Here is a 14,061-nt window from a genome sequence, read left to right as displayed (position 1 = left end):
TTTTTTTGGAGGCCTCTGCCCAGCAGTGAATGTAATATTTATTCCTCATAACCAGCAGGGTGTGAAAATGTAAACTTGCTTAAGTCTAGAAAGGACATATTCTGCAAGTTGAAATTAACAGACACCTTGATTCATTTATTGGGAGGGAATTCAGTTAGCAGCAGGACTTACATTGGGCTTTTAGCTCATGGGTTAAGAGCCTGAAGGCTTTTTACTCGCGGTAATTGCATAACTCCTGGTGTTTAACTTGGAATCTATGCCTTACCATGCTTTAGCCACTTGGCTTACCGTGAGCTATAATTGAATAGCTCCAGGCACTTAAGGCCCCCACACATGCAGAAAGATCAGCGTCCTGTCTTTCACGATTTGCATGACACCGTTCGGTGTGTATGCACAACAGAAACATGGACGGATCAGGGAGATCCGTGCTACATGCACCTGTGTCAATGACAGTGAGATCCGTCTGTGCTTCTGTTAAAAGAAAATGAATATGCCGATTGAATATGCAGTGTCGTGTGATTGATAGAGTTAAAAAATATTGTCTTTTGCTGTGGAACTACAGGTCCCAGCAAGCCCCCCCTCATGCTGGTACTTGGAGAACCACAAGTACCAGCATTCGGGGCATTACGAGACTGCTGGTACCTGTAGTTCCACAGCAAAATAAATATTTAAAACAAACAGAGCGCACACACCGTTGAAAGGGGATTTGGTGCAAGGGTTCTACTGGCTGTGTCATTAACCTGCTAGAAAAATTTTTGGTGTTGGTTCTGGAAATTACAGGAGAACCCTACGCATTTTTTCCCCTGTATTTCCATAACCAGGACCGGCTCAGAGCCTGGTTGCTTTATTTTTACACAGGTTATTCATTTTTTTTTAACACAGAAGCATCTGTATCATTAATAAAAAATCAAACTCCGATGCATGTATCACGGGTTTCTCCCTGATCCATGCATGCATCTGTCTATCGCACACAATCTAATGAATATACAATTATTAGATTGTGCACGATAGATCTGGTGTACATCGTGCAGCTTTTGCTGCATAGCGCTCACTGGAGCTGCAAGGGAGAGTTCAAGGGAGATTGCTAACGAGTTTGGATCACTAACCAAATCGTACCGTGTGTACCCACCCATAACCCGGGACCTAAAATTCCCCCCTTTAACCACTTGCCTGGCAGATACGACCATACCAGACTGGGCTTTCCCTGACATGCTCGTATCTGATACGACCAGTCAGAAGTGCCCAGTGAGCGGCTTGCTGGAAGTTAACTTCCAGCAGCCTCCCGGTCCCTCTGCTCCCTTAGCTCCTAACCCTATGCCTGATCACTGGAAGCAGTGCTCGGGCAGCCCCGTGCCGACAGCCCCCTTTACCCGGCGGCTGTAGAGGAGATGGAGCAGCCGTCGTGCACATCACACTGACAGCCCGTGGTGCTTTAGGACGGAGCAGCCGCTGGGCAAATCCTCCCCCCCCCCCCCCCCCCCCTGCCTAACCACACAGCTGGCTAAAGGTAAAATTCTCCCCCCCCCCCCCCCCCCTGCTGTAGAGATCGCGGGAGCCCGGCGGCTGAAGAGACTGCTCTGCCGCCAGGCAAATCCTCCCCCGTATGCCACCCACACTGTGAGCCTCTCCCCAGCATCACACCCATACCCGGCGGCTGCAGAGGGAAAGGAGCAGCCGCCGGGCAGATCCTCCTCTCCATCCGCCGTATAGATAGCAGCAGCTCGGCGGCTGAAGAAACTGCACATCCGCCGGGCAAATCCTCCCTCCTTTGGAACCCGCACCCGGCGGCTGGAGAGGGAATGGCGCAGCCGCCGGGTAAATACAGAAGGCTGTCCTCCTCCTTTTCCTCCTCCCTCTCGTGTATGTGTATATATATGTATGTGTGTGTGTATGTATGTATGTATATATATATATATATATATATATATAATCTCTATCTCTATATATATCTCACACACAGTATATATACGATATATATATAATGTGTGTATGTATATATATATATATATATATATATATAATAGAATTTTTTTTTTTTAACAATTTTTTTTTATATTGGTGTTATAGGCAATTTTGTTTTGATTATGGCGGTCCTGTATCGATCAAGATTCGATACAGGGCCTCTGATTAGGGATTGTATACTATACAGTATACTAGGGATAGCCACTGACCATCGATGGTTTACTAACTATCGATGGTCTATGACCAATAACACGTTGTTGTGCCATTGCTGATGGTCATCGATACCTGTACCATCGATGGCAGCCTGAACTGATGTTAAGGAAACAACAGTGGCTGCAGTCTAAAACAAGTGATGCTTTTTTATCGATGGTTGCCACATTGATAATCACTGATTGTTTGAAACTGCAGTCATCGATGTTTCCTTAACATCGGTTGGGGCTGCCATCGATTGTGCAGCTGTCAATAACCATCACTACAGAATAGCATAAATTTTGCTATATTTATGGTATACAGTGTTTAAAAGAAAAAAAAATTCAGAAAATCATGTTGGATAAGTTTTAAAAACATGTTCTTGACCTAATTCAGTCATAAAAAAAACCCGACAATTTTGGAGCGGTTTTTGGAAACAAAATTCGTCAGTTAAGTGGTTAAGGAAGACAAAACTTCTGGTAATTGCGGGCATTAAAATTTCTATTTTATACAATTAAAACCAAAGATACAAGTTGAATCGCATACATTTTCCTATTGTCTCCATGGCAAAATTATATGTAGTCAACACTTGTCAGTCATATTTGAAAGTTACACTTTAAGATAAATGTATTGCTCATTTAGATTTTTTCACTTTTAAATGCAAAAGTTGTGACCTGGATTTGTGATCATTGCATTTAGTTCTAAAATGTATCAATAGTTGATGGACTTCCCAAATGAATAGGTTGAAAATAATTATGTCACATTTACAAATTCGACATCAAAAGACTACCGCAAGCTTTTAGCATATTGTTAGCGCCATCAGTAGAGCTATACTTTTTTCATTTCATTACTTTTAAGAACAATAAATTGACACATACAATAGAGCACAACTAAATTATGTAAAGTATGGTGAAAACTGATAAGATTAAACAGGAAATTACACCAAATCCACTTAATTCCTCCCTGCGTTTCTCCACATTCGTTAAAAAAACAAGACATCCCACAGCTATTAGACAAGGTGTATAAGGTTGACATTATAGGACATTATGCTGAAATATCAAAGCAGGTCATGTCTGGTATGCCTACTATGACAAAAATGACTTTGGTCTTTTATAATGGATTTCATTTATTTGTGATGATGTATGCACAAAACTGCAGCTTTCTACAAACTCCTGAAGGTTGAGAAAATATTTGGTACTTGACGAAGCTTGTGTGTTACGAATAATATTATTGCAATAACTGATGCATTTAAGCATTTTATATATTATATCCATTAGTAAAAAGTTTACTTATTTCATAGTACTGAAATGTAAACCTTGTACTTGTTTGTGGCTTGCAGTCTTCTAGTTAACTAATGCTTCATACTGACTTCCAGTATGTGTGTATGTATGTGTGAGATATATATATTATTGAATTGAGGTGTTTCAATCAGACCCGTTGCCACAGGTGTATAAAACCAAGCACCTAGTCATGCAATCCCCATTTGCAAACATTTGTGACACAAAATGGGTTGATCTGAAGAGCTCAATGACTTCAAGTGTGGTACTGTGATAAGATGCCACCTTTGCAATAATACGGTTCGTGAAATTCCTGGGTTTAATGGATGCCGGGAGAACGTTGCCTGACTGCATTATGCCAACTGTGAAGTTTGGTGGAGGAGGTACAATGGTATGGGGCTGTCTATCAGGGTTTGGACTAGGCTCCTTATCTCCAATAAAGGGCAATCTTAATGCTTCAGCATACCATTTTGGACAATGCTATGCTTCCAACTTTGTGACAACAGTTTGGGGAAGACCCTTTTCTATTCCAATATGTCTGTGCCCCAGTGCACAAAGCAAGGAGTATAAAGACATGGTTTCATGAGTTCGGTGTGGAAGAACTTGACTGGCCCGCACAGAGCCCTGACCTCAACCCCATTGAGCACCAATGCGATGAATTGGAATGGAGATTAAGAGCCAGGCCTTCTCGTCCAATATCAATGCCTGACCTCATAAATGCTCTACAGAATAAACGGGCACAAATTCCCCCAGAAACACTCCGAAATCTTGTGGAAAGCCTTCCAAGAAGAGTGGAAGATGGACAAAAGTATTTGGACGCCTGACCATTACACAAACAGGGACTGTAATAACACTGTGTGTATGTATTTGTAAATATATATATATATATGTGTGTGTGTGTATATATATGTGTGTGTGTGTGTATATATATATATATATATATATATATATATATATATATATATATATACGCACATTTATATATTTCACAATTACTGCCGTCACTCCTGATGTAGTAAAAGATATTGACACCTATGTACATGTCATAAAGCATCTCTTATTCTAATGTAATGGTGCTTTCTTATTGACACATTGGTGTGGTTGAAATGCACCATAGGAAATGTGGCTCATATAAGTATAGTGTTCATTCTAGCACACTGCACTGGTCACAACCCATGCAGTTCCTCTTTCCTCCCTGGGGGGGGGTCGCCTTCTGCTGGTGCTTCTAGCACACAGTTTGTGGCATCTGCTGAACAGAAGCACCAGAGCAGAGAGCAACACCCCAGGTAGGAAAGAGGAACTGCACGGGTTGTGACAGGTGCAGGGTGCTAGAATAAACACTGTAAGTACAATATATACTTTATAATAATGAGTCTTTGGTATGGATCTGTGTTGAGTTTACAGTAGGCTTCTGTTCATTATGCAAAATGTAAATCACATTTCCTTTTGGTATTTAGTTGCTCTAGCATATAACTATTGATTTTAAAATAAAAATTGCACCTTTTCTGCTTTCTTTGGTAGATTTATGAACCACATGAAGCATCATTTGGAGTTAGAGAAGCAGAGTACTGAAAGTTGGGAAAATCACACCACCTGCCACCACTGCTATCGCCAGTTTCCTACTCCTTTCCAGCTGCAGTGCCACATCGAGAGCTCTCACACACTCTATGAATCCACAAGTAAGGGGGTTATAAGCTCCTATGGATGTTCCTCCCCGGGTGATCTATATGCCATGCTTCATACTACTATTATCTTTCCTCCTTTTTAGGAAGCCATCTATTAACCTTTGTGCTGTAACAGTATCCAAAGTAAACAAACATACATTTGCTCTGCCATATTTAGGTATATTTTGTAATTATGTAAAAATAAAAAAGGATCTATTTATCTAACAAAGTATTCATGTACTTGACACTAGGCTTCCTTTCAGTACAGATATTTAGTTTATATTGATGTTTCACTTTTTATGCCAGTAAGTCAGGGTATGTACACACTTATGTGGTTTAGGTATGAACAGAAGCTGATTACATTTACTATATCATGAGTCATTGAATGTATGTATTTTAGTGTGTAAAGACGTAACCACTGTTTGACCATAGCTGCTACTCATGGTTACATTTCCTTGCTGCTGGCTCTCATAGTAAATGCTTCTACCAGGGCCTTTTGTGTTACAATTGCACTGAATTTTAATTGACGTGTGCCTGCTGTACTAATAGTCTGGTCAGTCTAAGGTCACGGTCACATTAGCCTTTTCCATGCCAGTAATTTCAGCAGAACAAACTGCGTTACCCATCGTAAAGAATCCCTTTCTACTTCAGGGTCCATAGGGTATCCACAGGATACCTTGGGGTATAGGTGTGACGTCAGTCGCAGGGCACCAAAGAGTTAAGCTTTCAGCCTCCCAGGATGCACTAGGTCCCCCTCCTATACCCCGCCCCCGGGCCAAGGCACCTCAGTTTAGTTTGGTGCCCGGCCGGAGTCGGGTGCACCTGTTGGAGTGGGGGCTAGAAGAGCCCCTGAAGCTTATTCTTCATGCAGCTGTGGCTGCACAACTGGATGTACAGCATGGACAGTCAGTCCTGACGTCCATGCTGTCTTCCCTACACCCCGCCGGTACCAGAACGCCGGTACTGATCCGGGGATGCTGGTGGGCGTCTGGGGTCACAGCTAGCGGTGACCCCAGATGCTCCGGACCATGGCCGGATTCAAGGGGGACAGAGGTAAGCAGCGGGGTCCCGCGGTGGGTCCCCGCTGATCACATGGTCCTAAGTCCCCAGGCAGGGGGCTCCCTGGGGACTGGCTGCAGCGTGGAGCCAGGCGACCAACCTGCGCTTCCACTACCCCCTGGGACAGCGGACCGCAGCAGAGCGGTAGCGCTGCGGCGTCCCAGGGGTTAAATGCATGCCAGGGGAGCGCGCCTTCCCTGTCTCACAGCCGGCGCCTCCCCCGCTGCACACAGCCCTCTCTGCATGCTGCCGACTGGTCCTGTGGCAGCGCTCCTCCCCCAGGCCAGCCTCCTCTCTGCTCCTCGGCGGCCATCTTCTCCAGAACGCATGGTGAACGCTGCTGGAAGCGCTGGACGGAAGCATCGTGGTCTGGGTCCCCCCGCATACCTCTCCTCCGCTGTGGTCAGGTCTGTGTATGCAGCGCTGTGTCCTACCAGGCCCTGTGTCTGTGTAGTTGAGTGATCAGCGCTGTTAGTGCAGGAATTGTTATTTCTCTGCATTGTATGTGACTGTGCTAGCGCTGCTGCCTGTAACTTTTCTTCTCTAAACTGTCAGCTTTATTACTGTCCCTGTTCTTTCTGCTAAAGCCCTTGCGGTGCGGTGCTGCAGGGTGGTCTCTCGCCTATTTAATACTTAATTGGTGAGAGAGGTCACATACGTGGTGCCATCATGTCTGAAAGTGATTTTCCCCTCCGGCTACAGTGTACCACGTGCAAAGTACCGTTAGCGGAGGGGGAGGGTAGCGCGGAGGGCCTTTGCCGGCAGTGTTTGTCCATGGCGCGGCCTATTACGGTTACAGCACCGGTACAGGAGCCGCCCTGGGCTTGTTTCGCTCAGGCGTTAACAGCTTTAGTGGGCCAGTTAGCTCCGCAGCCCGCGTTTACTCCGATGGGTTTGTCCCAGCAGTCTGTGGTGTCGTCACCCATGCAGGGGTTCCCACGACAATTGGTGGTACCCCACAGTCTCCCTATTTCCCCGCTCCCGGGTTCTCAGGAGCCAGCGTGGGTTAACTCCCTGACGAGTTCTGTACAGCACTTGTCGGATGTGTTGCAAGGGGAGTCTGTGATGCGGTCTCATAAAAGGCCGGTGGCGTCTCTGTCCGCTCCTTATGAGGATGACGAAGGGACGTCTGATGATGGGGAGATTCTAGATCCTTACGATCAGGAACCTCTCCATACTAAGGACGCTGATGCTAAGTCCAAAGTATATATTCCTGGACTTATTCGGGCGGTCCGCACAGCCTTGGTGATTGAGGACGAAGTTCCCCCAGCGGCTAAATCTAAGTATGCCTTTTTCAAAGATGTGAAGGGCGATGCCACAGTCTTTCCTCTTTCGGGTCAGTTGGTGGACCATTTAGAGGAGGCGTGGAAACAACCTGGCAAAAGATACCAGCCGCAGAGACGCCTGGCGGTGGCTTATCCGTTCGCGGATAATTATTTTGCGAAGTGGGAATCCCCTCCACAGGTGGATTCTCACGTGACCCGTCTTGTCCGTAGTGCCACATTGCCGATGCCATCCATGTCCTCCCTTAAGGATGCTACGGACCGCAAGGTAGAAATCTGCCTGAAGTCCGCTTATTCCCTTGCAGGGGGGGCAGCACGGCCGGCTATGGCCATTTGCTGGGTTGCCAGAGCGATGGAGCGCTGGGCGGATTCATTAGAGGCTTCTTTTGAATCCGACTGTCCGGCCGATCAGGCGGAGTTGATTGGCAATCTCCGTGATTCGGCCACCTACATCAACGAGGCGGCTCTAGACATTAGTACTCTGGTGTCTAGAATTTCTTCAGCAGCGGTAGCTGCTCGTCGCACCTTGTGGCTGCGATCCTGGAAGGCGGACGCAGATTCCAAGAAAGGTCTGGAAGCGTTGCCGTTTACTGGAGAAGTTCTCTTCGGTCCGGATCTGGATAAGATTGTGGCCACGCTGGCGGCAGCCAAATCTGCCTGTCTCCCGTCGGCCGCTGCTCCTTCTGGTTCGGGACCATCGTCCTTTCGGTCATCTAGGGCCCAGGGCAGGCCCAAACCACAGTCGTTTCCTCGACAGGCTGGCCCTAAGAAATCGGTCAAGCCCCGGAAGCAGGCATGGAGTACCAGACGTCCGGCCCCCAAGCCAGATGACAAGCCTGCGGCCTGACGGTCCGGGCCTCCCTTTGGGGGATCCCAGGGTGGGAGGCCGCCTGCTACAGTTCGCCCAGTGTTGGTCGACCACTACGACAGACACTTGGGTTCTGGAGGTGGTTTCTCACGGATACGCCCTCTCCTTCCGGCACAGACCCCCGGCTCGCTTCTTCACCACGGGTCTCCCATCAGACCGGAACAAGGCTACGGAGCTGCGGAAGGTATTGCACACTATGCTCCAGGCTGGAGTTATAGTGGCGGTTCCATTCTCCCAGAGGGGCCAGGGTTTCTATTCAAATCTATTTTTGGTACAGAAACCCAATGGGTCATATCGTCCGATTCTCAACCTCAAAGCACTCAACAAGTCTTTGCGGGTCCCGAAGTTTCGGATGGAGACCCTACGGTCCATCATTCTGGCGCTGGAACCTGGGGACTACTTGGTGTCATTGGACATACAGGACGCTTACCTGCATGTCCCTATTCTTTGGCGCCATCAACAGTTCCTCAGGTTCGCAATCAGCAGCGACCACTTCCAGTTTCGGGCGTTACCTTTTGGCCTGGCAACAGCACCACGTGTTTTCACCAAGGTGATGGCGGTCATGGCGGCTTCTCTGCGGCTGCAGGGAGTCCGCATGTTGTCGTATTTGGACGACCTGTTATTGGTGGCAGGATCTCCAGAGCTCCTGTTACGCCACTTGGACCTGACCATTGCACTGCTGCAACGGCACGGCTGGCTAATCAACTGGCAGAAGTCCACTCTAATCCCGTCTCGGAGGATTCTGCATCTTGGAGCCTTATTGGACTCGGGACAGCAAAGGATCTTCGTGACGGAGGACAAGATCTCTGCTTTACAGTCAAGGGTGCGCAGTTGTCTGCACAGCCGCCGGGTGTCCTTACACTCGGCGATGAGGTTACTGGGCTCCATGGTGTCGGTGTTCGACATGGTGGAATACGCCCAGTTTCACTCCAGACCTCTGCAGCACCTGATCCTGTCCAAGTGGAACGGGCTGACTCAGTCTCTGAAGTCCCAGACGATTGTGCTCACCCAGGATGTTCGCCTGTCCCTTACGTGGTGGTTACAGACGACCCACCTCAACAAGGGACGTCCGTTCTGGGTTCCAAATTGGGTCCTGTTGACAACGGACGCCAGTCTTCGGGGCTGGGGAGCAGTTTCGGGTCCACACTTGTTCCAGGGCAGGTGGACGCCGACAGAAGCGGAGCTTCCAATAAATATCTTGGAACTCCGTGCGGTCTTCAATGCTCTCCAGCAGGCACAGCGGTTTCTCCAGGGTCGCCCGGTGCAGGTCCAGTCGGACAACGCTACCACCGTGGCCTACATGAACAGGCAAGGAGGAACTCGCAGTCGGGCGGCTCTCGTAGAGGTCTCTCGGATCCTGGTTTGGGCGGAGCGCAATCTTCCGGCCATATCAGCGGTCTTCATCCCGGGAGTGCTCAATTGGGAGGCGGACTTTCTAAGTCGCCAGGACGTTCATCCGGGGGAATGGTCCCTGCACCTGGACGTTTTTCAACTACTGGTGGACAGGTGGGGTCTTCCAGAAATCGACCTCATGGCGTCCCGGCACAACAACAAGTTGCCGGTGTACGGGTCTCGCACAAGAGACGAAGGGGCGTCTCTGGTGGATGCTCTGTCCGTCCGGTGGACGTTCCGGTTCGCATACCTGTTCCCTCCGGTCTCCCTTCTTCCACGGGTAATCCGGAAATTCAAACAGGAAGGAGGGACGCTCCTGTTGATAGCTCCCGCGTGGCCCAGACGGCACTGGTTCTCAGACCTTCAGGGTCTGTCCGTGGACATTCCTCTGCGGTTGCCGCTACGACCGGACCTTCTGTCTCAGGGTCCTTGCCTTCACCCGGACCTGACTTGGCTGTCTTTGACGGCGTGGCTGTTGAGACGGCCATGCTGAGGTCCCGGGGGTTTTCCAGCTCTGTGGTGCGTACCATGTTGCGAGCTCGGAAACCGTCTTCCGCGAGGATATACCATCGCGTGTGGCATACGTTCTTCCAGTGGTGTCGACCGAGAGGTTATGCACCGCGGGAGTTTCGTCTGTCTCGGATTCTCGCCTTCCTGCAAGCGGGACTAGATCATGGGCTTCGCCTTGCTTCTTTGAAGGTACAGGTTTCGGCCCTATCTGTCTGGTTTCACCGTAGGATTGCTACAATCCCGGATGTGCGCACCTTTATGCAGGGTGTTCTCCGCATTCAGCCGCCCTTTGTTCCACCGGTGGCGCCTTGGGATTTGGCTGTGGTCCTGAGGGCTCTCCAAGGACCGCCGTTTGAACCACTGGGCTCAGTGGATCTTAAATGGCTAACAGCTAAGACTGTTTTCCTTCTGGCCATTGCTTCGGCCAGACGTGTTTCTGAGTTAGGGGCTCTTTCTTGTAGACCCCCTTTCTTGGTTTTTTATGGGAACAGGGCAGTGCTCCGCACTCGGCCCGAGTTTCTTCCCAAAGTTGTTTCCCAGTTTCATATTAACGAGGAAATAGTTGTTCCGGCCTTTAACTCACCGGGTCTTTCCGTGGGTGAGGCCTCTTTGGATGTTGTGCGGGCCTTAAGGACTTATGTTGACCGCACTTCTTCGTTTAGGAAGTCGGACGCTTTGTTTGTCCTCTTTGGCTTCCGTAAAAAGGGTTGGCCTGCTTCAAAGCAAACTTTGGCAGCCTGGATCCGTATGGCTATTTCTGAAGCTTATCTTCATGAAGGCCTACCGGTCCCTCCTTCTCTGAAGGCTCATTCCACTAGGTCTGTGGGTCCTTCGTGGGCAGCTCGACGTGGTGCCTCGGCAGTTCAGATCTGCAAGGCTGCTACGTGGTCTTCTGTCCATACCTTCGTGAGGTATTACAGGTTTGACACCTTCGCCTCTCAGGATGCTTCCTTCGGGCGGCGGATTCTCCTTTCTGCACAGGAGCGTCCCCACCCTTAAAGGATACTGCTTTGGGACATCCCCAAGGTATCCTGTGGATACCCTATGGACCCTGAAGTAGAAAATATGAGATATGGTAAGAACTTACCCTTGTTATCTCTATTTCTACGAAGTCCATAGGGTTCCACAGGACTCCCGCCCTGTCGCACCTGTGCTGCAGATGGGCTTTGCTCTGGTCACCGGTTTTCCGTCTCCCTCTGGTGAGAATGTGATTCTTGTATGTGTCCAGATCTTTGTTCTCTCTCTTCCTTCTCCTCCTCCGGCCTATGGCTTGGTAACTAACTGAGGTGCCTTGGCCCGGGGGCGGGGTATAGGAGGGGGACCTAGTGCATCCTGGGAGGCTGAAAGCTTAACTCTTTGGTGCCCTGCGACTGACGTCACACCTATACCCCAAGGTATCCTGTGGAACCCTATGGACTTCGTAGAAATAGAGATAACAAGGGTAAGTTCTTACCATATCTCATATTTTTTCCAGTCTGGAATTTTTTTTTAATGTCTAGTGACCACTTTTAACACTATAAAAATGTTGAATGAGGTGTTTGCAGTCTGGAACAGACCTTGTGTTATAGCTACAATTTGCTGTTGCCCAGAAATGGGGTTTCTAAACCCAGGGATAACCACACGTGTTTGTCTGAGAGCATATTGCCTTGCGACACATGCCTAGCAGCAGTTCACAAGACGGCCTACCAGTGTTGGTCTGCATCACCTAGTATACGTTCTTCTTCAGGGCCATAGGGATCCGCAGTGATACCATGGGGATAATGTGGTTGGAGTGATCGGGGCACCAAACAGTTAAGCTTTCAGCTCCCAGGTTGCCCCAGGTCCCCCTCCACAAATACCCCTCCCCCGGCCACAGGCATTCAGGTTTGAGTTTGGTGCGGCAGGATTCAAACGCACCTTTTTAACAGGGGACTGCTCAGGCAATCCCAAGCTTTAATTTTATGTTTTATTTTATTTCTATGTTATAGAGTTAGCATTACTGAGCTTAATAAAACGCCTGCACTGCGACTCCGTCTACCTCCGCCGGGCCGCAACACCAGTAACGTTTCTGGTGATTTTGGCTGGTCTCGGCAGAGCTTGCTAGCGGCGACACCGGGGCCCGGACTGCAACCGGACGGATGGCGATGTCGGTTAAGATGATTCCTCGCTTATGAGGAATCACGTGCGGCAGTCCTTGTGGCGCTGGAGACGCACCGGAAGCCGCTGCAGTGAGGGCCCGAGGCCGTCCACTATCTCACTAGACCACCGGGGCCTTATCATCTGACGCCGGGGAACGGCAGCAGAGACTTCTGCTGCCGTGAATGAGGCCAGCATACCCAGTCGGTTAAAGCAGCTTAGGGGAGGTAGACTAACCCCCAGCAGCTCCGACCCAGACGCAGATCCGTCAAAGGTTTTCCCGAGTCTGGGTCACTCTTCCTACCCTCCTCGTGCATATGAGACGTTCACAGTCCACTATCTGTGCTCTGCTGAAGCAGTGTGGTCTCGGGAAGTTTTGGGTCAGTCTCCCTGTATGCCTCTCCCCTGGGTCAGGTATATAGTGCTCCTATATCCTACCAAGATTTGAGTAGTTGATTCAGGGCACATTGCAACTAAATTACATATGCATTGTATGTGACTTTTTGCTAGCTGCTGTGTTAATACTGCCTTTTATTTCTGACTGTCAATTATAACTATCATTATTATTTTCTCCTTATCCCTCTGTTATAGATGGGTGGGTTTGTTTCCTTTGTACTTCACATTTACTAGTTATTTGTGAAGGCTGTTGCATTGTTACCTTTTATAATTGATATGTCAAAAGGTAAAGGGAAACAGGAGGTTAAGGCCCCTGTGCTGGTTTCATGTAAATCCTGTTGGCAGGCTAGTCCCCTCAAGACTTCATACAGGATGGTTTGTGTGATGTCTGTTAGAAAGAACTACCTCACCAGTCCAGTCTACAACCCCCTGTACAGGAGCCATCATGGGTGGTCTTGTCTCAGGTGATGACGCAGCTAGGGGATCGTTTGGCTACTCTAAAGCTGCCCCCTTTGATAGGATACCCACAGCAGTTTCAGCATGCTGTGCTTGCCCCTCCTATACACCCTTCCTGGATGGATGTTTATGCCCACTCAAGTCAGAGTATGGCTCAGTCGGCTGTTGCGAGCAGACCAGTATTCACTAAGGCGCATAAGTGGATGTTATGTTTTTATCAGTCTGCTCAGTATGTAGATTCGGACGCATCATCAGAGGAATCAGATGGTGCGCCGGGTTCTTCTCCAGGGTCCGTCTCTGGAGAGGAGGACCATCCTTCTACAGGGAATGTCCCTTCTTTGGTGAGGACGGTCAAATCAATCCTAAATCTACAGGATGATGAGTGGGCTCCTAGACACCAGAAAGTGCAGAATGTGGTAAAAGGAGCTCGCTGAACTTATGGAAGAGGCATGGAGTGACCTGGATAAATTGTTCCATGTTACGAAAAGAATAGCATCTTTGTATCCTTTGCCAGCTACTGAATGTACTAAGTGGGAAATCACTAGACCACCGGGGCCTTATGCTTCTGCTGCCATGAGCCATGGATGCTCATGTGACACATTTACTTAGGAGTGCTACGGATGGGGGGGGGGGGGGGGGTGACAGGTCATCACACCTTTCAGGGAAGATGGGCAAATCAAGATATCAGCCCATAAACATTCTGGAGCTTAGAGCAGCAAAGCACTTATCAGGGCACAGGACCTGCTCCAGGGCATCCTGGTCCACATCCAGTCAGACAACGCGACCACAGTAGCCTAGCTCAGTCATCAAGGAGGCACGCAAAGTCACACAATCATGAGGGAAGTGACAAACATTTTGATCTGGGCAGAACGTCATCTTCCGGCTATCTC

At 48.9% G+C, this 14,061-nt stretch overlaps 1 protein-coding gene across 2 annotated transcripts in view; it reads left to right on the top strand.

Moving 5' to 3' along the window:
- The window catches only part of ZNF280D (zinc finger protein 280D), a 96,279-nt gene that overhangs the window by 56,019 nt on the left and 26,199 nt on the right, over nucleotides 1-14,061 (top strand). For both annotated transcript variants that reach the window (XM_088445074.1, XM_088445067.1), the window contains exon 10: nucleotides 4,950-5,107. In XM_088445074.1, coding sequence (XP_088301200.1) covers nucleotides 4,950-5,107 — 158 coding nt within the window. The remainder of the gene's footprint in view (nucleotides 1-4,949; nucleotides 5,108-14,061) is intronic.

This window comes from Taudactylus pleione, unplaced genomic scaffold, assembly GCF_031769625.1.
Source record: "Taudactylus pleione unplaced genomic scaffold, aTauple2 ptg000019l, whole genome shotgun sequence".
Lineage (NCBI taxonomy): Eukaryota > Metazoa > Chordata > Amphibia > Anura > Myobatrachidae > Taudactylus > Taudactylus pleione.
This window is presented reverse-complemented; position numbering and strand designations above follow the sequence as displayed.